Source organism: Stegostoma tigrinum, chromosome 20 (assembly GCF_030684315.1).
Source record: "Stegostoma tigrinum isolate sSteTig4 chromosome 20, sSteTig4.hap1, whole genome shotgun sequence".
NCBI classification, from domain to species: Eukaryota; Metazoa; Chordata; class Chondrichthyes; order Orectolobiformes; family Stegostomatidae; genus Stegostoma; species Stegostoma tigrinum.
The window spans coordinates 44,322,732-44,347,150 of NC_081373.1; the positions used below are offsets into that span (position 1 = coordinate 44,322,732).

The 24,419-nt window shown below is 39.9% G+C and overlaps 2 protein-coding genes across 6 annotated transcripts in view; one reads left to right on the forward strand and one right to left on the reverse strand.

The window, feature by feature from the left end:
* rpp30 (ribonuclease P/MRP 30 subunit) overlaps positions 1 to 15,037 on the reverse strand; it is a 36,724-nt gene extending 21,687 nt beyond the window's left edge. The window contains exons 1-6 of one of the 4 annotated variants that reach the window (XM_048551327.1): positions 14,980 to 15,037; positions 14,551 to 14,804; positions 9,650 to 9,705; positions 8,343 to 8,399; positions 5,403 to 5,477; positions 2,042 to 2,113 (exon numbers count right to left, since the gene is read on the reverse strand). In XM_048551327.1, the coding sequence (XP_048407284.1) occupies positions 2,042 to 2,113; positions 5,403 to 5,477; positions 8,343 to 8,399; positions 9,650 to 9,705; positions 14,551 to 14,632 (342 nt within the window). In that variant the 5' untranslated portion in view covers positions 14,633 to 14,804; positions 14,980 to 15,037. Of the gene's footprint in view, positions 1 to 2,041; positions 2,114 to 5,402; positions 5,478 to 8,342; positions 8,400 to 9,649; positions 9,706 to 14,550 lie in introns of all 4 variants that reach the window. The other 3 variants (XM_048551329.2, XM_048551330.2, XM_048551331.2) reach the window with 3 other exon arrangements.
* Positions 15,038 to 15,118: 81 nt separating this feature from the next.
* Positions 15,119 to 24,419, forward strand: part of kif20bb (kinesin family member 20Bb) — an 87,201-nt gene continuing 77,900 nt past the window's right edge. For both annotated transcript variants that reach the window (XM_048550618.2, XM_048550620.2), the window contains exons 1-6: positions 15,119 to 15,410; positions 18,602 to 18,758; positions 19,762 to 19,860; positions 19,950 to 20,066; positions 23,804 to 23,939; positions 24,037 to 24,221. In XM_048550618.2, coding sequence (XP_048406575.2) covers positions 18,603 to 18,758; positions 19,762 to 19,860; positions 19,950 to 20,066; positions 23,804 to 23,939; positions 24,037 to 24,221 — 693 coding nt within the window. In that variant the 5' untranslated portion in view covers positions 15,119 to 15,410; position 18,602. The remainder of the gene's footprint in view (positions 15,411 to 18,601; positions 18,759 to 19,761; positions 19,861 to 19,949; positions 20,067 to 23,803; positions 23,940 to 24,036; positions 24,222 to 24,419) is intronic.

The window sequence follows — 24,419 nt, forward strand, 5'->3', positions numbered from 1 at the left end:
CATCTGCAAACTTTCTAACCATACCTCCCGTATTCACATCCAAATCATTTACATAAATGACAAAAAAACAGCGGATACAGCACTGATCCTTGTGGCAAACTGCTGGTCACAGGTCTCGAGTCTGAAAAGCAACCCTCCATCACAATCCTGTCTCCTAACTTAGAGCCAATTTTGTATCTAAATTGCTAGATCTCCCTGTATTCCATGTGATCCAACCTTGCTATCCAATGTCCCCATGCAGAACCTTGTCGAAAGCCTCACTGAAGTCCATATAGATAACATTCACTGCTCTGCCTTTGTTAATTTTCTTTGTCATGATCTAGTTTGGATAAGGTCTCCTCATAAGCTAACTGCTGAGGTATCATTCTTGCAAATGGAGGTTGTACTTCCAACGACAATGTATCTTTTATAAGCTGTGCTGCCCAGATCTGCTCGAAGTGTTTTATACATCTGCAGCATGACTTCTGCTTCCTTGTACTCCAGTCCTTTATAAATAAAGGCCAGCATTCCATTAGCTTTCTTGATCATTAACTGCACCTCTTGGTGACATTTTCATAGGATCCCTACAATGAGGAAAGAGGTCACTTGGCCTATTGAAACCACAATGACCCTCCAAAGAGTATCCCACCCAGACCTAGTTCCCCCATCTTATCTCCATAAACCTATATTTATTGTGGCTATTCCACCCAACCTGCATATACCTGGCCACATTGGAAAAGTTTTAAAGATCTAGGCACTGGAACTCCTTCAAGTTTCTTTGGGCATGCACTACATTTAATGTCATACCAACTAGAAAGTACCCTGATCTACTGTATTTTGGTCTAAACTGGATAGCTTCATATTTGCTTACATTGAACTTCATCTGCCACAGCTTTGCTGGTTCACATGGTCTGTCAATATCCCTTTGGAATTTTATGCTATCATCTACACTGTCCATAGTACCACCTAATATTATGTCATTAGAAAATTTGAATATAGGAGTTTTTGCACCATTATCCAAATGTTAATCAATAATGTGAATAATTCAGGCCCTAATACAGATCCTTACAGGACACCAATGATCATGCCCTGCCAAGTTGAGTACCTACCCATTATCCTTCTTTTCTGACACTTGCCACTCAACCAACTTCCCAGCTATGTCAGTAATTTGTCCTCATTAGTTGACAGTTTCTTAGACAGAATTTGATAAAATTCTTTCTGGAGGCTCAATAAGGTTTGTCAGACATGACCTACCTACCATGAATCCATGCTGGCTCTTCCGGATGAAATTAAAATTTAAGGTATTCAGTTATTCTATCTTGGGCTATAGACTCCAACAATTTCCTCACCAGAGATGTTAGGCTAATTGGTCTGTAATTCCCTGATTTTTGTCTTTCAATATTCTTATAAAGCAGAGTCACATTTGCAATTTGCCATACTGGAGGGATATTTTCTATATCTCGGGAGCTCTGAAATTACCACCCATTCATAAGAACAACTTGACCATGATCACAACAACCTCATTACAGAAGATCTGAAACGGGATGTGCAGCAAGTTGAAGCAGGGAAAACAGCAAACATTCTCATTAAACTATTACGGGAGTTAGATAATATCTTTACAGGTGGGGTTCTTTTGGTTGATTTTTTATTACACAACATCAAGAGGTCCAGCAGCTGGCAGATACCGCCACTATTGTAAATTTATCTGCCCTAGATTCTTTCATCTATGTTTCCAACATATAGGGTCTTATATTGGGCAGGTTAATGCTGCAGGAACATCCTGCTTATGAAGATGATTTAAATCAAAAACAGGCAGTTTCAGTTTAGACAGACATAGTTTGTGAAATGGAGGAAGGGATTTGAATCGCATATTCACTTATTACGTTCACAAGTTTTAAGATTGATGCGGAGAGGAAAAAAATTATTTGTAGATTCTAAATTAGCAGATTTTTTTCTTTTTAAAAAGCCATTCACCGAAAAGAAAAACTGAAATAAAAGCAAGAATATGTTCATTTATAGATAGATATTTGTGAATTACCCTCTCTTCAGCTTCTGCACTTACATGAAACAACTTCTCTGTTTTTGGTAACACAGCCACAATGTCATATGATCTGGTATGCGGGGAAGTAGTTCTCTGGAACAAAACAGTGTTAAATGTCAGGGCAGAACATTAACTTTGTTTAAATGAAACTTTAATGCAAGGAAATCATAAATATGACTAGATTACATTTGTTTTCACACTTGGCTACCAACGTGCTTTGTTTGCAGAGGAACAAGAGCTAAATTTTCCAAAAAAATTAAACAAAGTGACAAACGTCAGGGAGTTTTATTGGGGAGAAGGGGATGTCCCACTGCAAGTCCTAGCAATTTTTTCCCTCTCACTATTTTAACACTTATCTCATTAAACATGCACTATGCCTCTGCTCTCACACTATCACATGCTCAGCAGCAGCAGCAAGGTGCTTGTTAATGCCAGGAACTTCTAGCATTCACACCACAGCTGTCATATTTAACCCCCAGCTGTGCATCATTTCAAGCACTGGTTTGAACTAGCCACCTGAGTCAGTATGGTGTCCATGGAGACTGGGGGAATATGCATCAATGCTGCAAGATGACTGATGATCGGATCATGCTCCTCAAATGAAGTAGCATCATCCCTCATATTCACTAACTCTACTGTTGCACCCACCTCCCACCAACACTGTCTACCTGTCTAGGCTGGCTCTCATACACTCCATCTGTCAAATCTACTAACTCTTACTGTCCTTTCCTACTTGTTCACTTGGGGCTCCTCACCACCTTTCCTGAGACAAAAAGGCCCCCGACTGACAACAGTCCCCTTGACTATTCATTGCTACCAAGCATGATGCCTATGTGTTTGCATTAAAAGGCAATGCAAAGCAGAGATGCTGTAAGCATCCAGGTAAGCACAAAGTGAGTGAGCACCAAGTAAGCGAGCTAAGAGTCCTGAGAATGCACCGTGTTTTGTTGACTGACATAGGTGTCTGTCAGAAGCATTGTAATGCATAGTGTCAGTGAACTCCAAAAAAAAAATGCAGTACTGCAGTTTTTGCCTGTATTATAACCGAGTTTCAAATGAGCCATGATAACAAAATGTGAGGCTGGATGAACACAGCAGGCCAAGCAGCATCTCAGGAGCACAAAAGCTGACGTTTCGGGCCTAGACCCTTCATCAGAGAGGGGGATGGGGAGAGGGAACTGGAATAAATAGGGAGAGAGGGGGAGGCGGACCGAAGATGGAGAGTAAAGAAGATAGGTGGAGAGAGTATAGGTGGGGAGGTAGGGAGGGGATAGGTCAGTCCAGGGAAGACGGACAGGTCAAGGAGGTGGGATGGAGGTTAGTAGGTAGCTGGGGCTGCGGCTTGGGGTGGGAGGAAGGGATGGGTGAGAGGAAGAACCGGTTAGGGAGGCAGAGACAGGTTGGACTGGTTTTGGGATGCAGTGGGTGGGTGGGGGGGGGGGGGGGGGGGGGGGGGGGGGGAAGAGCTGGGCTGGTTGTGTGGTGCAGTGGGGGGAGGGGACGAACTGGGCTGGTTTAGGGATGCAGTAGGGGAAGGGGAGATCTCCCCTTCCCCTACTGCATCCCTAAACCAGCCCAGTTCGTCCCCTCCCCCCACTGCACCACTCAACCAGCCCAGCTCTTCCCCACCCCCCCCCCCCCCCACCCCCCACCACCCACTGCATCCCAAAACCAGTCCAACCTGTCTCTGCCTCCCTAACCGGTTCTTCCTCTCACCCATCCCTTCCTCCCACCCCAAGCCGCAGCCCCAGCTACCTACTAACCTCCATCCCACCTCCTTGACCTGTCCGTCTTCCCTGGACTGACCTATCCCCTCCCTACCTCCCCACCTATACTCTCTCCACCTATCTTCTTTACTCTCCATCTTCGGTCCGCCTCCCCCTCTCTCCCTATTTATTCCAGTTCCCTCTCCCCATCCCCCTCTCTGATGAAGGGTCTAGGCCCGAAACGTCAGCTTTTGTGCTCCTGAGATGCTGCTTGGCCTGCTGTGTTCATCCAGCCTCACATTTTGTTATCTTGGAATTCTCCAGCATCTGCAGTTCCCATTATCCCTGATTCAAATGAGCCATTATGTGATAAGGCTGGCACTTAGCCAATGGCAACTTCCAATTGTGGAGGATGCAGGTAATCAGTGCCCATGACACCTGCATGAGATGTCGCGAAATGCTGGCCAAGATGGAGGCGAGAGAAGACACTGGCAAGTAGCAGGCAGACTGAGGCTTTCATCTAGTTATCAGCTGCTATCTAGATTCTCTCTAGAGAGTGGAAAAATAACAAATTACATAAAAATGGAGCAAACTTCAGTAATAATGACACGTTAATAGGTGCTAATAAGCTCTGAGCCGCACACTAGCAAGTTTCTTAGCTAGCCATGAAAACCTAGGATGATAAATCTGACTTTTTAATTTCAACATCACACATCATTTTCACATTCACACCATTCTTTTCCCGACTGGTCATTGCCCAAGTTGTTCACAGGCTGTAAAATAAATTGGCCCTACATTTACGTTCCTGCAGTTCTCAAACACATAAAATGAAAAATAACAACAGTTATCATGATAATGTATTTTGAACATATGCATGAAACTCACATTTTAAAAGTAACTTTTAATAATCTGAAACTAGCTAATCTGTACAATTTAGTAAAATTATTTTCCTGACATCAGGTCAAATTTCACAGATTTGGCAAAATCTAAAGGCAGTTGACAGACAACTTTAGTGTTAATAAAATCAAATGTTCTTAATCAGGTTTAAGATTTCGTAGGCCACACAAATGGAATACTCCTCAGTTGATCAAGTCATCTAATGGGGTAGACTTCCACATTCAAACCCAAATATATTCAGCTCCACTTTTTTTGGCTACTCGCCTCATTTCAAGATCACTGCTGCTTTTTGCTGAAAATTGCTCTAATTAAAGTGTGATCAAAATTATGCCACCTGAATTTGTGTACTTTTGCTTCCCCTTACTATTGCAGTTAAAACCCTAATCTACACCCTCTTCATTTTCATATATAACATCATTGTTATGCTTCACTCTGCTCACCAATAAGATAGTACCTTACCAACTCTCCACACTTTATTATTTCAGCTGCTGTTGTTTCAAAAAAAAATCAGCCCTAAAAAGAGCTGTTGCTGTCTCCTGTAATTCCTTTACCCTAGTCAGCTTCTACCATACCTTATTTAAAAGCAACCCTTTCTGAATATGATTCAGTTTCTCTCAACTTCCTTCATCAACCAACACTTAAAATGTTGTGTGTCAACAGTCCTAATGTCTTTTCTTCTGCATTGTACAACATAACCTTTTAATTAGTTTGAGAAAAAAAAACTATACATCCTGGAAATCAAATCTCCATAAAATTAGACATGATGAATCTGTACTCACCAGATCATTGCAGTGAGAGGCATCAGAGACAATCACAGTAAGTCTGGTCACAATTTTAATTGGCTTTGATTTCCCCTATTCAACGGAAATTCTATTAAACTCAAGTGTTAATTATTTCCAGTCTTACTTTTCAACAATCACAGCTAAACATATTTATTTCTTTGTAGCATCAATTGCCCATCATACTTCAGGTTTAAAAAGTATGGAAATAATCTGAAATAGCACCAAACCAAGAAAAAGAAAAGCAGGCATAATCATCAGCGCTATTTTCAATTAATGTTCAGAATATGTTATGATTAACTCATAAAAAGCAGCAATATTGAGAATTGTGGGTTTTCAGGTTTAATATGACCATCATGACAGTTTTATCCTTAACCACCCTACTTCCACTCGTTAATTTTTCTTCTGCATTATGTCTAATTTTGACATTCATTATTTATAACAGATATTTCAAATTCATTCTGATGAGAGGTCATTAACCTGGAACATAAATTATTTCGTTCCTGACCTGCTGAATATTTCCAATGTTTTGTGTTTCTATTTCAGATTTTACCTAGTGGTGATTTATTTGATCTGTTCCTCAGAAACTGTGGAGAATTTAATAGATGCAGTGCAAGTAAAAGTTCATCATGTGTTCACCCTGTAACTGCACATGCACACCTCTACAGGGTTGATGGTTAGCAACCCAAGATGAAAATAGTATTTTTTACTGTTCAATTTACTTTTGTCGTGATTCTCAGATATTCTCAGCAGATCGCTGGGGACCCACAGTGGTTGTGGTGATCCACTAGCCATAAGACACAACACGCCAGAATCATTGTTCCCAGTACTCGCAATTCACCTCCTACATGTGGCATGAGTCAATATAAAATGCAAGCAACAACAAAAACAACACTATTTTCCATTAATCATGTTTTTGTCATTGTGTAAGTTTATGCCTGGTAGGTGCCCTGCAGTTACAGAGTCATACAGCACAGAAACAGGTTCTTCAGTCCGACCGGTCCATGCCTAATATAATTTTAAACTAAACTTGTCCCATATCCCTTCAAACCCTTCCTATTCACGTATCCACCCAAATGTCTTTTAAATCTTGTAATTGCACTTGCATCCACTACTTCATCAGGAGGCTTATTCTACATGCAAACCACCACATTTCTTACGTCTTTTTTAAATCTCTCTCCTCTCACCTTAAAAATATGCCCACTAGTTTTGAAATTCCCTATCTTAGGGAAAAGGCAACTAATATCAACTCTACCTATACATCTTATTATTTTGTAAACTTCTATCAGATCACCTCTCAACATCCTACGCTCTAGAGGAAAAACAGTCCTAGCCTATCCAGCCTTTCCTTAGAAAACAAATCTTCCGTATCTGGCAACATCCTTGTAAATCTTTTCTGAACCCTCTCCAGCTTGATAATAACGTTCCTATAACTCAGCCACCAGAACAGGCACAGTTTTCCAGAATAGGCCTCATGAACGTCCTATATAACCACAACATAACATCCCCAACTCCTGCTCTCAAAGGACTGAGCAATGAAAGCAAGTGTGCCAAATGCCTTTCTAACCACCTTGTCTATATGTTACACAAATTTAAAAGAATTATGTACCTGCACCCCAGGTCCCTCCATTCTACAACATTACCCAAGGCCCTACCATTAACTGTATAAGTCCTACCCTTGTTTGTTGTACTAAAGTGCAATATCTTGCATTTATTCAGGTTGAACTCCATCTACCATTTTCAGCCCATGGACTCAGTTGATCAAGATCCCTTTGTAATCTTAGAAAACTGTCTTCACTGTCTACAATGCCAATTTTAGTGTCATTGGCAAACTTACAAACAATGCCTCAACATTTTCATCCAAATCATTTATATAAGTGATAAAAGAGGACTCAGAACTGATCTCTGTGGAACACCGCTGGTCACAGGCCTCCACAACCCTCCACCATTATTCTTTGTCTCCTGCCGATAAGCCAATTTGGTATCCAATTGCAAGCCCACCGTGAATCCCATGTGACATAACTTTACTAATTAGTCTATCATAATTAACCATGTCAAAGGCTTTCCTAAAATTCAAATAAACAATGTCTACTGCTTTGCCATCAACCAGTGTTTTGGTAGCTTCCTCAAAAAACTCAATCAAGTTTGAGAGACATGATTTTCCTTGCAAAAAGACCATGCTGACTATCCCTAATCGATTTTTGCCTCTCTAAATGCCCATAAATCCTATATTTTATATTCACCGCAACAATTCACCCACAACCAAAGTCAGACTTAGAGGTCTATTGTCATCCAGTTTCTCCTTATAACCTTTATTAAAAAGAGGTACAATGTTAGCCACTCTCTAGTCATCCGTTACTTCAACCTCAGATGATGCAAATATTTCTGCAAGGGTTTTCAAAATTTCCTCCCTTACTTCCCACAACACTCTGGGATACATTAAATCAGGTCCCAGAGATTTATCCATCTTTATATTCTCTAAGACCTCTTGAGCTTCCTCTTCTGTAATGTGAACTGTTATTAAAACATTAAAGTTTATTTCTTTGCATTCTCTAGATTTCCTTTCTTTCTTCACAGTAAAAGCGGATGCAAAACATTCATTTAGTATCTTTTCCATCTCGAGGTTCAACACAAAGGATGACCTCCTTGATTTTTAAGAGGCCCAACTCTCTCTCTAGTTACACTGTTGATGTACTTGTACAATCTCTTTGGATTATCCTTAACCTTACCTACCAATGCCATTTCACATCCCCTCCTTGCCTTCCTGATTTCTCTCTTAAGAATGCCCCTACTCTCTTTAAATTGATTAAAAGACTAAGTTCTGCTAGCCTACTCAAATGACTTGGGAATGACAACATCCGAAAGTTACTGTACTATGGTGAGAATTAGAGAAAATAAAATGCTTCAAAATCATATTTGCAAATCAATTTTTGTACTTACCTGTACAATAGGCGGTGATGGAAAAAGTTCCGCAATAGATGTTGGTTTAGCTATTCCCTGGAAAACATTTTATCATTGTAATAAATGCCAAATTTAAAAAAGTTCAAATACGTAAGCTGATCTCCTGTTGCTTCACTGATGTCCAAAGTATAGATACATCTAACAAATCAGAAATAGCAAAAATAATCTATTCTTGCATATAAAGTATTCATTGCAACAAAAATTTATACAGCAATGCAATTTTGAAATGCAACAGCATCTTGTATCTACACAAATTGTATGGAAATGTTACTACTGATATTTACTAACATTTTCAACCCACGAAATGACAAAATAATTACTGGCCTTCAGCAGTAAAATAACGTGACAGGTGGTGGTGGGGGCTCAGACTGAATATTTTATTGTTGGAATTACACAAATGCCTTTGTGGTTTACTTTTAACAGACTTTAAAAGTCTGGATATGGAAAAAGTGTAGCAGTTATAGATGGGAAAAGGTATGTAACGGTGGGCACTGAGTTTTGGTGCCAACTATGAACAGAGCCTCAATTATTTGGTGGGATTCCTGGAAGATGTTCTGCTTTTAATTTAACAAAATGTTTAAAAAAATCATGTCTCAGGATAGATTGCCGTGCTGTTACTTCCAAATTTCAGAATACAAAATCAAACATTGCAGATGTTGTCTTAAAATTAAATAAAATTTAAAAATACTGGAATACCCAGACCAGGCAGTAGCTGTAGAAAGATAGAACAATTTATGCTTCAGGTAGACATCTGTTTTAGAGGTGGGGCTCAGGACACTGGAGACATCTGATATGTAGTTAACTGTGTGGGATTTTTTAAAAAAAGGTGATTAAAGATGAGTGGGTAAGTCAATGTATAATTTTACAAATATTTCAAAACTTAATTTGGGAATAGTTATGTTATAAACCCTGTCAACAACATGAAATATAATTACTGTCCCCGTACTATATTCTACTCTTTGATTTATGGAAAAACAAAATGATGTGTCGAAACATCAGCTTTCCTGCTCGGCCTGCTGTGTTCATCCACTCTACACCTTGTTATATCAATGATGTGCAGAAGTAGTACCAACTTTAACCCATGGATATTGGTTACTTTGTGGCATTTGCCCATTGTTCAGTGATTTCTGATTTCTTTTTTAAAAAAAATGAATGTGAAACCAGAGTCCTAAAATCACCATGCCCAAAGACAAATAACTGATTAGAAACTTTTAGATAGGTAGAAATGATGATTTAGGCTACAGAAACCACTCTGTAGAATTTAAGACATTAACCAACTTCCATACCTGCCTTTTTCCTTGAAACTCAACCACGTGATTAAGTGCAACTGTTGAATAACCAACTAGAGAACAGAAAATACATCATTGTTTAACTGTTTCTATATTGTTACAATATTACCGATCAAACATTGCAAATGAAAGGTCTGAAATAAAAACAGAAGATGGAGAAACTTCAAATTTTGCAGCATTAAATATAACTGACATGAAATGATAAATGTTTCTCTCTCCAAATGCTGCCAGATCCACATAGTTTCTTCAGAACTTACTATTTTTATTCTAGTAGCTTATACAATTAGATACAAATCTTTCAATCTGTGTTTATCTGTCTGAAATCTTACCCTTTGACATTTTCCTTTCCTGGTAACAATTCAGAACTCTTCACCCTGTCTGCTTCAGTATTCACAACTCAAACTTTGAATTTAATTTAAACTGCACTGATCTGTGTAAGTAGCTGTACGTACCATAATTCTAGTGCGTACATACTCTTTTGCCTGTAATGCCACATATCCAGGTACAAAAGACAATTGAGATTACTCAAGTCTGCAAAGCATAAAGCATCAATGGAAGATGGTGCAGATTTCCAGGGTTAATGAAGTACAACCATACTTTACACCCTCACCCAAAAACAAGTGGCTGCAATGTAGTAAATATTTCTGTCCTGCTTTACAGGTGCAGTTAAAAATGTAGAAATCAAGCCAAGAACAGATAGGGAAAGAAACAAAAGCAAAATGCTGAGAGTTTGGAAACTGGAATAAAAGCAGAAACTGCTTGAAACAAGAAGTAAGGCAGCAAATGCAGCAGAGATGAGGTTAACTTTTCAAATCAATAACGTTTTGTCAGGATTCAAATTAGGAGGATGAAAAAAAACAAATCGTAAGCTTACTCAAAAAAATGGATTTAGTGAGGGAATGGTGACGAAACATCTGAAAACTAACCTTCCAGCTCAGCGAGCAAACTCACATCCAGTAAGGCAAATTTTAATGGTACAAGACAAGAATCTGCAAAATTTGATTGGAGTAGACTGTTTGCAGGTAAAGGGACATTTGATAAGTGGGAGGCTTTCAAAGGTGTGATAATGAATGTTCATTATCATTACGTTCCTGTTAGAGTGAAAGGTAAGGTTGGTAGGATTGGAGAATAACGGATGAATAAAGATATTGAGGTTCTAGTCAAGAATAAGATAGAAACATATATTACATTCAGACAAGTGGGCTCAAATGAATCTCTTGAACAGTATAAAAAAAGTGTAGAGGCATTCTTAAAAAAGAAGGATCAGGAAGGCAAAAACAGGTTATGAGATAACCTTAGCAAAATAAAGTTAAGAATAATCCAAAGAGGTTCTACAAAATATTAAGAGCAAGAGAGTAACTAGGGAGAGAGTAGGGCCCCTTAAAGATCAAAGAGGTCATCTTTGCGTTGAATCTCAGGAGATAGGAGAGATGTTAAATGAATATGTCCCTTTTTGCTGTGAAGAAATGGAGGCTAGAGAACCTCAAGGAAGTAAATACTGATGTTTGGAAAACAGTTCACATTACAGAAAAGGAAGTGCTGCAGATCTTGGAAAATAAAGGTGATAAGTGTCTGGGACCTGATCTTGCATATACCAGGACATTGTGGGAGTTAAGGAGGAAATTGCGGGGCCGCTTGCAGAAATATTCGCATAGTCTGTAACTATGGTTGGGGTGCCGGATGACTGGAGAACAGCTAATATTGGCTTTTGTTTAAGAAGGGCTGCAAGGAGAAGCCTGGGAACTACAGACCTGAGAGTCTGACGCTGGTGATAAGTAGGTTTTTGGAGAGGATTCTAAAAAGATAGGATTTACATGCACTTGGAGAGGCAAGTAGTGATTAGGGATAGTCAGCATTGCTTTACCCGAGGGAAATTATGTCCCTCAAACTGAATTGAGATTTTTTTGTAGAAGTAACCAAGATGATTGATAAGGGCAGTGTGCAAGACATCGTTTACTTGGACTTTAGTAAAACCTTTGACAAGGTTCCACATGGTTGCTAATTAGCGAAGTTAGATCTCTTGGGATTCAGGAGCTTGTGAATTGGATACAAAATTGGCTTTACAGTAGGAGATAGAGAGGCGGTGGGGTTGTTTTCAGATTGGAGGCCTGTGACCAGCAGTGTTCCACAGGGTTGGATGCTGGGTCCATTTTTGTTTGTCATTTGTATAAATAATTTAGATGAGAATATAGAAGGCAGAGTTAGTAAGTTTGCTGATGACACAATACTGGCAGTATTGTGGACAGTGAAAAATTTTGAGATTACAAAGAAATCTTCATCAATTGGTCAATGGCTTGCAGAGTGGCAGACGGGGTTTAATTGGGATAAACGTGAGCTATTGCATTTTGTTAAGACAAACAAGGGCAGGATTTGTTCAATTAAAAGTGCGGCCTTGGGCAGTGTTGTAGAACAGAGACTTAGGAGTTTAGGTACATAATTTTTTTTGAAGATTGCCTGGGTGATTAAGAAGGCCTTTATCACACTTGTATTCATGGCTTCGACTTCCGCATACGTTACGTTGAGGTGGTGCAAGAGGTTGGTGAGGCTTCTTCTGGAGGCAAAGTCAAAATGACTTCTCCCTCCAATTATTGGAAATTGAGTGCTTTTATCAAATTGACAACAAAGCACAACAGGAAGGGCATGGATAGGACATGGTAGGATTAACCACAATTTACAGCCTTGTGTAAAGGGGGTCTTGTGGCGCAGTCAGTGTCTCTACCTCTAATCAGAAGGTCAGAATTCAAGTCCCACCTTTTCCAGAGGTGGATCATGACACTTCTGAGCAGCTGTGTTGAACTTTTTAGCCCAACAAATGATTAAAATTGATCTAGGGAGAACTGGACATCAAAAGACTTTTTTGTTGCATTCTTTCACAGGACATGTGGGATGGCAGTAGTCCCAGCATTTGCAGTGGAGTCGGTGGTATTTTCAATCATTGCAGTCCTTCTGGTGAGGGTGCACCCAGTGTTGTTAGGGATTTTAGCCCTGTAACAGTGAAGCAGCAGTGATGTAGTTCCAAGTCAGGATGGTGTATAACTCGCATGAAAACTTGCAGGTTGCATTCTGATAATTCTACTGCCTTCGCTGTCGTCCTTTATATGGTATGCATCGCTACCACTGCACCCTAGTGGATGGGGTTGACTATTCAAATTGGCTGATAAGTAAATAGGCTGTTTTTTTTCCTGCATAGTAGGCATGCTTCTTGAATGTAGTTGGAACTGGGTTTATCCAGGCCAGCAGACAGCATTTCAGCAGAGTCCTCAGCAGTGTCTTGCAGATTGCCACTAGGCTTTGGGAAGTCAGGAAGTAGGTTACTCACTGCAGGAATCCCTATTTTCCAACTTTCTCTTTCAGCCATCCATATTAGTTATATGTCTGATCCAGCTGAATTTCTGGTCAATGGATGTTGATGCTGGGAGTTCTAACAATGGTATCATCATTGAATGTCATGGAGACACAATTGGATTCTTCTGTTTGAAAAAGTTGATACCTGGCACTTATGTTGCTTGCCACTCATCAGCCAGGCCCAAATGTTATCCACACTTAGCTGCAGATGGCATCAGGGAGCAGGACAAAAAAATGCAAGAAGTGGGACCAATAAGGAATATGAGAAATTGGTGCATAAGCAGTTGCAAGAAGAAAGAGAGATGCAAAGTGCAAAGCCTCCAGTACCAATCAGGCATGAGCTTTCATGCCACAATGATTATAAACTTAAGAAAATCCATAGTCATCGCAAAGACTACAGTCTGATATGGGAGCATATTACTGGAATGTTTGTGACTAAAGGATTCAATCAACTTACTGGATCACATCAATGGTAAAAAACACCAAAAGAATGTGGGGACATCAATAAAGGTTGAATGCTCTACTCTGGACCAAGTAAAGAAATGTTTTGGGACTAATTAAAAAAAAAGAACTGATTCAGTATATGAGAAGTCAAAGATGGTAATGAATCTCCAATCAAGAAACATCCCTATTCTGAACTCATATTGGTGAAGCATCTGAAAATAATTGGGTTTAGGTCTCTGCACATAGCAGTCAGGGGTCTTCTGGTGCAGTGGTAGTATCTCTACCTTGGACCAGGAGGCCTGGGTTCAAGTTCCACCGGTTTTAGAGGTGTGCAATAACTCCTTTGAAAAGGTTGATTAGAAAATTCGGTTTATTAATACTCTTAGGAACAGTTAGGGATCTGGTGGCACAGTGGAAGCGCTCCTACTGTGGGGCAAGGATGCCTAAGTGGAAGCCCCACCTGCTTCGGAATATGTCTGAACAGGTGATTTTCCAATTTCTACCCCGAGGAAATCCCACAGCAATCTCCCAGGACTGAGATGGCTGGCCTAGAAACACTTCAATCATTTCTGTTAATAAAATGTGAGGCTGGATGACCACAACAGGCCCAGCAGCATCTCAGGAGCACAAAAGCTGACGTTTCGGGCCTAGACCTGATGAAGGGTCTAGGCCCGAAACGTCAGCTTTTGTGCTCCTGAGATGCTGCTGGGCCTGCTGTGTTCATCCAGCCTCACATTTTATTATCTTGGATTCTCCAGCATCTGCAGTTCCCATTATCACTGAATCGTTTGTGTTAGACATGTCTTGAAATAGTAGAGTTTTCGTTCTGATTCGCATTGACTCTGATTTTGCTGTGTCTGAAGAACAGCGCTGTGTACGAAATTTGATAATGACAATAATTTCCAGGTTGGGAATCACCATTAAAACTAAATCCTACGCAGTTCATTCAATGCGGTTTGTCAGTCGCCCGAAAAGAATAAAATAATTATTTCACATGACAAGAGAACATTTAAAAAACATTAATTAAATCCACTCTCAGACATTCAAAGAGTGAAACTGTAACGTGCTTTAAGACATTGCAACGTGATTTAAGAAGAAACAACACTCACGGTGTGCCGCTGTTTCTATTAGACTTTGCAATCTCTTTCTGTCCGTAGTGTTGACGATGTTTAAATCTACAAAAGGCGCCATGCTTTCACAACGTGAGGGGAAACGTTTGCTCTTCCTGGGCTGGAAAGGTCAATGTTTTCGCCCGCAGCACTTCGCCTAAAGGCACCGTCTACTGTCGATCCCACTTTAAATCAAAGACAAACTCGAAAAAGAACAGAAAATGCTGGCAAAGCTCGGTTATGCTGTGCAACATCTGTGAAGAGACAGAAACAGAGTTCAAGGTTCTGGACGGCGACCTTGCGTCAAAGCAAAGTCATGCTGAACTGGATCGTCATACTATGATTCCCAGGCTCATATCCGCATCCCATCCGATTAGCATCCTTACAAATAAGGACACAAAGCATTTTCTCCTCATCTTATCACCTTACCACGATCTTCCAAGAACCACACGACCGCTGCGCAGCTGCACTACCCACTACCCGTGATGCTCCGGGAAGCTGGCAGCTCGCTATTGGTGGGATTTAAAAACCAGAGCGCGCGGCAGGAACGTTAGTTGGGAGCGCGCGGCAGGCAAGCGGCTATTGGAGCCACTAGGTTCAATCTGTGATTTATAACTGAGTTCTGGCGGTCAGTGTTTGTCTGTATGACAGCGATCACAACTAAGTTCTGGTGATCTACATATGTGCATGTGAAAGGGATCATAGTCCCAGCCCTGATGCTTTTGTCTGTCGAAGAGAGAACATAACTGAGTGCTAGTGGTCGATATACGAAAATTAGGCCGGTCACTTCGTACCTGGTCTGTGCTCGCTCCTGAACAAGTGCCAGTCTGCATCAGAGGGTTCCGGTCTTCATAGACCAGGTAAGTCCGCTGTTGGTGTTCTCCCGTCCCGGTGAACAGAGTGCACTCTGCTCTGTCCATGGACACTGACGAATTTAAGACATAATAGCGTTCTACTCTGAACTCTTCTAGTAAACTGGCAAAGTTGTTGATTAGGGTGGACCTAAAGGATTTTGTGAATCGGACAAGATCCGGAAGATGTCCGTGCACTTGTCTAATGTTACATTCTCGACCAACATCGTTGAAAACCTTTTGATATACATTTGAAGGGGGTGACTTCCCACAACTCGTGCGAGTGTTCCGGAGACTATTCTCTCCATTCCGTACATTGGTCTGGTCCTTTCTCCCTTTGGTGTTTTATCAAGCTTTCCTCTAAAGGGCATCACTGCTCGTTGCATGGACTTTTTGTGGTGGCAAGTTCTACGTTTCCAGCATCCTGTCGGTGAAATGTTTTGGAGATCTGAAGTGAAGAGGAAGTCTTGAGTAATGTCAGTGACCCTACGATTGTGACAAGTAATCGGACAAATCCAACTGTGAAAATTAGAGTAATCTCCCAGCTGTCCATTGAAGGAGTGATCATTAGGAGAAACTGAACGGACTGATTACATTTATTAAACGCTTCTTCCATGAATCTGTGAGAAATTTGGCCATCAAGAGATATAGCTGAGAGGATAATCACAGCCTATGAGAAAATGGCTGATGCCAACCACTCAATATTTTTTCAACTTGACAATGGTCTTCAACTTTGTAAATTGTCAGGTATTCCAGAAGATTCTGCTGAAGTATAGTTGTCTTCCAAAAAAATTGCTTGCCTCATGACAATACGACTGGTGATTTTTGGCAATGGATCCATCACAGACCTCTCTTGAGGTTAGTGCAGGTGTTGAGTAAAGTTGTGTTATTGGCCCAATTCCTCTTTTTGATTTTTGTTTTCCTAGCTGCTGTGTTCTGTCAGACTAAAGAGTAACTCTCTAATCAAATGGATGGAAGACTACTTGCTCTAGGATGTGTCCAACCAAAAGCTAAGAACAGCAGGCTTAAGACATTCGAATTTAATTTGCTGCAGCAGTGTGTAATGTGTGGGAAATTAATCTGCAGAAAATAAGTCCTGAGAGAAGACTTGACATTTGGAAGATAAAAGCTTTACATCAGCAAGCTCCCAATGCCTGTTTCCCAACCCTATTGATTAGGATTCTTGAGTGCTTGGAGAATTTGGAACACTTGTGCTAGTTTGGATTTAAATAATTTATTAATGCACTGTCAGCTGTACTGGCTTTGTCCTCCTTTCTGTAGCTGCATCCATAATGTTATTTGGGTGAAGTGATTGGAGTTGAATGATTTTGATACAGTGGCACTGGAGGAATGGCAATCCCATTCCAAATCAGAATGTTGAGTTGTTTGGACAGGACCTTGCATTGATATGTGTCCGTCGAGACGGTAGTGATAATTAATAGTCCACCCTTGAAAGACAGCAGCAGAGTTGGCTCCTTAGCTGGAGCTTATTTGCTCCAATTGTTTGTTTTTTTTTTAACTTCTTTTTTCCTTACTTACCACCTTGAGCTTGGGTGGCATCGACAGCAGAACTTGTGGACCTCAAGTGAGGCCAGTGTGGACCTCGAACATTTTGTAAAAGTTGAGGTGGCAGCAGCAGTGATGGAGCATGGCAGTGGGTGGAGCCCAGTGCAAGTCTGGCTGAGAGCAATGACTGGCCAGTGGCAAAGGATAACGGTGGTGGTTGGCCTTTGACGACTGGCAGTCTGTGATGATTGGGGCCAAAGCCTTGAGTGGTGGCACAGCCAGGAATGCTCAGACGGGTCTTAGCATGGGTGAAAGTTTGTTCGGCATGGTGATGGGGGTGAAGAGCAAGCCCTCTTGGGGAAGCCCAGCTTGGACCATCAAGAAATGACTGTAAAGTTACCTCTTTATTTTTCTACTGTTATGCTAAAACTATGTAATGCTGAACTTATTAACTTTTATTTCTTTATTTTTCTGCCAGTAACTAAGATTTTTTTACCGAGGTACTTACACCTAAAGATGATGCCATTTGTGATGACATTATGCACTTTTCACTGTACTCTTATCCTGTACTTGAGTACACATGAGATGTTTTCTAATCAACCTGTTCAGATGTTATTACACTCCTCTGGAGTGTGTGGGACTTGAAGTCATGCTACTCCAGCTGTAAATGGAATCTTTTGAAACCTTGTTTGCAATCTAGTGATTAAAAACAGAAATTGCTGGAAAAACTTAGCAGGAATAGCAACAGCTGTGGAGAGAAAGATAACAAGGTGTAGAGCTGGATGAACACAGCTGGCCAGGCAGCGTCAGAGGAGCAGGAAAGCTGAAGTTTTGGGTCTGGACCCTTCCTGCTCCTCTGATGCTCCTCGGCCTGTTGTGTTCATCTAACTCTACGCCTTGTTATCACAGATTCTCCAGCATCGGTGTTACTACTAACTCTCAGCTGTAGAGAGAAATCTGTGTTTAATGTTTTGGGTCCAGTGACCCTCCTTCAGAATTGAACAGTATTTTCTAGTTCTGAGGAAATATCGCTGGACCTGAAACATTAGTTCTAATTTCTCTCCATCAACGTTTTTGAGTTTTTCCAGCAGTTTCTGTTTTTGTTTGATTTCCAGTATCTGCAGTTGTTTTTTTTTTTGGCAGCATAGTGCATTTATTATGTAAGTCGCACTCTCTCGCTCTGTCCTCGTCCTCGTCCTCCCCCACCCTGGTGGGTTTAATCTGTGGTAGTTGCACTTTTAGCATGAAGGAGGCTGCGAGGGTGGAACCTTCAAAATCACAATATATCAAATAAATAAATGGAGGGCCTTTTTTCTGATGCATTGGCAGTGTTCCTACTGCTAGACCCAAAAACCAGAGTCGCACTTCCTCCAAAGGCATGTAATAACATCTCTGAACAGATGATTAGGAAAATTAAATTTAGAAAGGAAATGCATTTTTTGGCCAATAGAGTTCTTTGCAGCAAAACCATTAAAGTCATTTTGGAAATAAAACAGCTAACCTTAAACTTAATGTGATAATGACCAGGTAGCCTGCTCTTGTCATGCTGAGTGACATTTGAAAAAACTAATCTTTTGAGTTGCATCTAGCCTTTTTTTGCACGTTTTTCAGAACCTGAAGTTGAAAGGTTCCTGGGGTTAAAATACAATGTTTGTTTTTTGTATTTTCCCAACTTTTTTTTCTTTTCTTGCCAGAATGGAGCCTATAATAACATCTAAGTTGTCATTTATACAACCACAAGGAGCAGTGAATGACGAGCAGGATATACCTGCTGTGGAGGATTTTGAAGACATTAGAAAGGATTTGATTATTGAACTTTGCCAAGAAGAAAATAAAAATGCATCACATGTGGTATGTATGTAATGGAGTTTGGGGTTAGACAATGGTGTGGCGCTAATGTAATTTTGCTGGTAATCCAGAGATCCAGTCTCATGCTTTGGGACATAGGTTCAAATTCCACCACAGTAGGTGGAATTATAAAGGGTTGGTTTCATGGCACAGTGCCAACGTCCTTGCCTCTGGGCCAGAAGATCCAAATTCAAGTTCTACTTGCCCTGAAGGTTTGTCACACAACTTGTCTGAATAGGTTGATTAGCAATAAATATAATAGGATTTGGAAATTACATGGCAAGATCCATTCGCCATGTGAGCTTGGGCTGATGTGGCATATAATTTTCCTGGACTTTGTATGATGGGCTGTCTTGTTGGAAACAAAGTCTGCCTCTTTGGCATTTGCTTGATTTTTACATTCAAAATCTGGCATCCATCTAGCCAAAGAAGGGATTGCACCTGTTTTGTTGGTCCTAGTCTGACCCATCTAATTTAAGAGTCAGCGTTGCTGCAGATGTACAAACTTGTTTCACTGTTGTGGTCTGAAGTGATAGAAAGGACGTTAGAGACTGCAATTAATTTTCAACTCATGGCTGTCCAGAAAAGACTCTTACACTTTTTTTTTCTTTCCCGCACACGATTGCCATGGTTTAGAAGTATTTACATGTTTAGACACAATCTATTTGGCCTTTTTGTTTTTAAAGCTTTTCTGTCTTAGTAATTAAGACTTGGAGTGTAACTTGAACATGGTATCTCTGATTCGGAGGCAGGGACACGACCCACTGCATCACAAGATCTCCAACTGAATCATCGACTATTCATGTTCAAGATTTGTGATTAAATCCCACTCACTTCACTGAGTGCAGTTTGCAGTTGAGATGCACGTCTTGAACTGGTTGCTGCCACTCCTTCATCTTTACTAGATCAAAATGCTGATTTGTTTTTGCTTTTATTTCTTCATGTGGAGTTTGAAAATGCATGAAACTTGCATTGATTTGCTTTTTTTTGTTTTTGTTTTTCACAGGCTATTCAACGAAAATGTTTGCATTCAAAAGATCATATGTGTGTTCATCTTCGTATCAGACCTTTTACTGAAGCTGAAGTTGCACAAAATGAATCTCAGGCTAGCTATCTAAATTACTTGAACAGAATTTTAAGTAGATTCATTTCATTAAAAATTATGCTGATCTGTCAAATTTGTGCTCTTTCTAGGACTGTGTATCAATAGAAAACTCAACTAGTGTGATCTTGAAGCCACCGCGAATATCAGGCTCCAGATGTAGTGATCGAGGAATTGGCCAATTAGCGCAATGCTTTTCATTTACACACGTAAGTGACAAATATAGCATGGTGTGCATTGTATAATTGAAAGTAATGATTTACTTTTTTGAGCATGTGCTTTTAAGGATGGGTGAGTAACCTTTATTACATTCGTGACAGTTCTAGCTAAAATTTCATAGAAAAGCAGTTTTACTGGTTTACTGAGTGACAAAAGTTAGTTTATTATCCTTTCTATCTAGGGGGTTCAATTCAATTGAAGTATGATTAAAAGTTGCCAAATTAATTCATGCAAGCTATAATATCTGAGTAAATCAAAAAATTTTGAGTACAAAAAATGGCAGAGGGATAGTATGCTGTCATTTGCTGATGGTTACCTTTCTGGCTTCAAGGTTTGTAGTAGTTTCCTATTTTTAGGAGCTTTTGATTTTCCTGATTGTGTATACACAATGATCTAGATCATGGTGTGGAGGGGACAATTTCCAAGTGTGCAGATGATTTGAAACTGAGGAACGTCGTGAAAGAGGATAAAAAGATATCGAGGTTGATGGAGTGGGCCAATAAGTAGCAGATGATGTTAAAAACAGAGAAGTACAACATGATATATCTTCTTGGTAGAAGCAACATGGAGGTGCACTATCGTGTAAATGATGCTCAGGAGCAGAACCTCCTGGTTTATGTGCTTAAGTCACTAAAGTTAGTAGAGTAAGCAGTTAATAAAGCCTATGACACTGCATGCTGGTTTTATTTGTGGTATAATGTACAGGGCAAGGAGTCATGCTGAATTTGTATAAGGAATTAGTTCAAACTCATGGAGTATTGTGTACAGTCTGGGTGCCACACCTTTTTGGGACAGATGTGAATGTATTGAAGGGAATGCAGAGGATACTTATAAAAATAGTTCCAGGTGTCGAGACATGAAGATAGATTGAAAAAGTTGGGACTGTCTTTCTTGGCTGAGAAGATTTCCAAATGATCCTGAGGGATTTCTGTAGAGTAGATGGAACAAAACTGCTCCCTTTTAATAAAGGACTGAGAATGAATGGGCACAGAAGCAAAGAAGAATCACAGGATTAGCCATTTGGCCCATCAAGTCACACTCTGCTACCAGAGAGCATCCACCCAAACGCACCTCTACTGTAACCCTACACTTCCAATGGCTGATCCATTTAACATGCTTGGGTTACAATTGACCAGAAACTCACTACAAAAGCAGGTCAGAGGCTCTGAATACTGCAGTGAGTAACTCACCACCTAAGTGCACGAAGCCATGATCAACAAGGCAAAGATCAGGAGTGTGATGGAATACTCGCCACTTGCCTGGATGGGTGCAACTCTAACAACACTCCAGAAGCTTGACACTATGCATACAAAGCTGGTGATTTTGCACCAGCTCCAGAAACAGTCAATCCCTCCACCAGCAGCACTGTGATACGTACAAGTGGCACTGCAGAAATTCACCAAAGAACCTTAGATGATACCTCCCAAACCCATGGCTGCTTCCATTTAGAGGGACAAGGGCAGCAGATACATGGGAACACCACCACCTTCAAGTTTCCTTCCAAGCCACTCACCATTGTGACTTGGAAATATATTGCTGTTCTTTCACTGTCTCTGGGTCAAAATCCTGGAATTTCATCTCTAATGGCATTGTGGGTCAACCCATAGCAGGTGGACTGCAGTGGTTCGAAAAGGAGCTCACCACCACTTTCTTGAGGGCAACGAGGGTTCAACAATTAAAAAAAACTAGTCCATGTCCCATGATTAAGTTTTAAAAAGTGCATTTATCTTTATTCAGTCTCAGATAAGTTGTGCTACTGAAGACCAACACAATTTTTATCTATTATCCTCCTCTTAAACATTTATACCATGTAGTTCCTTTTTGAGGCTGGGTTTATAGATGTATATGGACCAAAGTCTCTAATAAAATCAAGAGAAGAAAAGTAATTCAGTTCACTGAAGTAGATTTGCAAGCCACTTATATGACCTCTAGAAACAATTTATTTTTGATTCCAAAAATGATAAAACATTTTTTTAATTTTAAAAAGTTGCCCATCACATTTTGACTTCAAAAAAGAACATTAAAAGTAGACAACTGTAATTATAAGACCGCTCCTTCTCTAAGTACCTTCAGGTTTAGACTCGCCAGTAAACTGAAAGCAGGAAATCATGGCTGTGTTCACACTAATGAGTTTAAATTTTTGGATGTCAAGAGTTGAACTGACTCTTAAGCATGAAATGAGAAGTTAGCTTATGAAATGCATGACCTGACAAAATTATTTTAAAAAATTGAGTAAACACCCAAAGAGAATTAGGCAGATGTATGGGGAAAAGAAGAGGCAAGGTAACTAGCTGAATTGGTCTGTCAACTCTCTGGCACAGACATGAGGAGCCAAGTGACCACCTGTTTTGCTTTTCATGCTCTAATTCTGAGTAAAGTAGGGTCTCAAACCAGATTCTAATTCTGGGTTCAGGCTGTGTGTACACCACTGCCAGTGCTAATAAACAGTTTTCATCAATTTGCTGCATTGGAAGTGTACTTTCCACCATGGGTTATTGTTAGTCTTAATTGACTTTGCATAATATAAAATTGTGCTCGGTTGACACACATTGAATTATCTTTTGAAGTCTTCTAGTGGAAAAACAAGTTTTTAGAAAAAAAATGCAAGTTTTATGTCAGCTAATTCTAAATATTAGGCATATAGAGCAGGAGGATGTCTTAAATTTCAGGAGTACGTAACACAAGCCAGTCCTGGTCGATGATGTGAAAATTTTGCTCCATCAGAACCACATGTTAGATTGGTCTATGCTTGTAACAATTTTTGGGTTGAAACTTGAAATATATTCACACTAGGAACAGCTATTGAAATGCTGTATCTATCTTTCTCCGCATTAAGCTCCATTAAAACTGTTCACTTTTATAGGTTCATGATGGGATGCAAAGCTTACTCTTTGCTACCAACTGTATCCTTGAATGTGCATCTTTTTTATTTTTGAACCCACTGTACCTTCTAAGAATATGAAGGGTTCAGGCATTTATCTTTTGTGAAGTTTGAGGATATGTATTCACTCACCTCTGTGTAACTCCTATCCTTTTTGCCCAGGTTCTAGTTCTATAATTCTCTCCTGTCTCTTTACTGTATCTCGCTGTTAATAAATCTTATTGTATCAACATAAACTGCTGGCCCACGATGTTGTAATCATTGCTCTTGCTCACTTATTTTCCCCATCCTGACAACATTGCTAATCATTTGCTGAACAACTTGCCCATGTTTATTTCTTTTAGTTAGGGAATTGGAATGCTCTTCTGACTCTCCTCAATGTATCTACAACTTGAACTCAGCCAAAGTTCTGCTGCCTCTATCCTAACTCATTGCAGTTTAAATTTACTAGCCATCCTCTGGCTAACTGAACCATTGACTGCAAACCTCCAATATTTTTGTTAAATTCCCACCTTTTGCGTTCATAATCTTTCCCAGGCAAGGCCACTTCCCATCTGTAACTTCCAGCCTCTCATCATTCGAATGCTGCCATCCTCCAATTCCCGCATTTTGTGTGCCCTTTTTTTTGTCTCCCTCTTTGCAGCCATGTCTTCTGCTGTCTTCATCCTTCCCTCCTGAAAGCTTGTCTCTTAAACCAACTGTTTGCTGTTCTCATACTACGGAAAAATTATTTTATCTCCGCACTTTTTGCAATTGTATTGGGTACTGACCTAATGCAAATCTTTTCCTTGTGCAAATTGATATAAATATGCTAACTTTTAAAAAATCCATTATTTCAATTCTTAGGTATATGGTCCAGAAACCAAACAAAAAGAACTATTTGGAGCAGTAAAACCACTTATTAAGGACATTCTGAATGGCCAAAATGCTTTGGTTTTTACTTATGGTGTTACCAATGCAGGAAAAACGTACACATTTCAAGGTTTGTTTTCCTTTTGTTCAAATGGGAACTTGTTGAGGGGAAGAAAAAAAATCCTTTTTAAAGTTGATGCTGTTTGATTGTTCTGTTTTTGTTGTAGGGCCAGATCATGATATGGGTATCGTGCCACGGTCATTGAGTGTGCTATTCAAGAGTATTGAAGGAAAGATTTGTACAAGTATGAATATCAAACCACAGAGATGCACAGACTTCACTAGATTAACAGAAATGCAAGTGAAAGAAGAGGAAGCTTTTAAAAAATCAGTACTTCAGCTGTTTAGAGAGGTAAACAAGTGCATTAACAGGTGATCAGTTACTTTGTTATTGTTTAAAATCTATTATTTACTTTGGCTTAGCATGCTTATTGACTTTAATTCAAACTTGTTTGTGAAAATGTTACTGGTATTTTTTTTAAAAGAATGGGTAACACTCATTCCAGATATTAGATTTTGGATTACTGTGTTTTTAGAGAATGTCATAGCA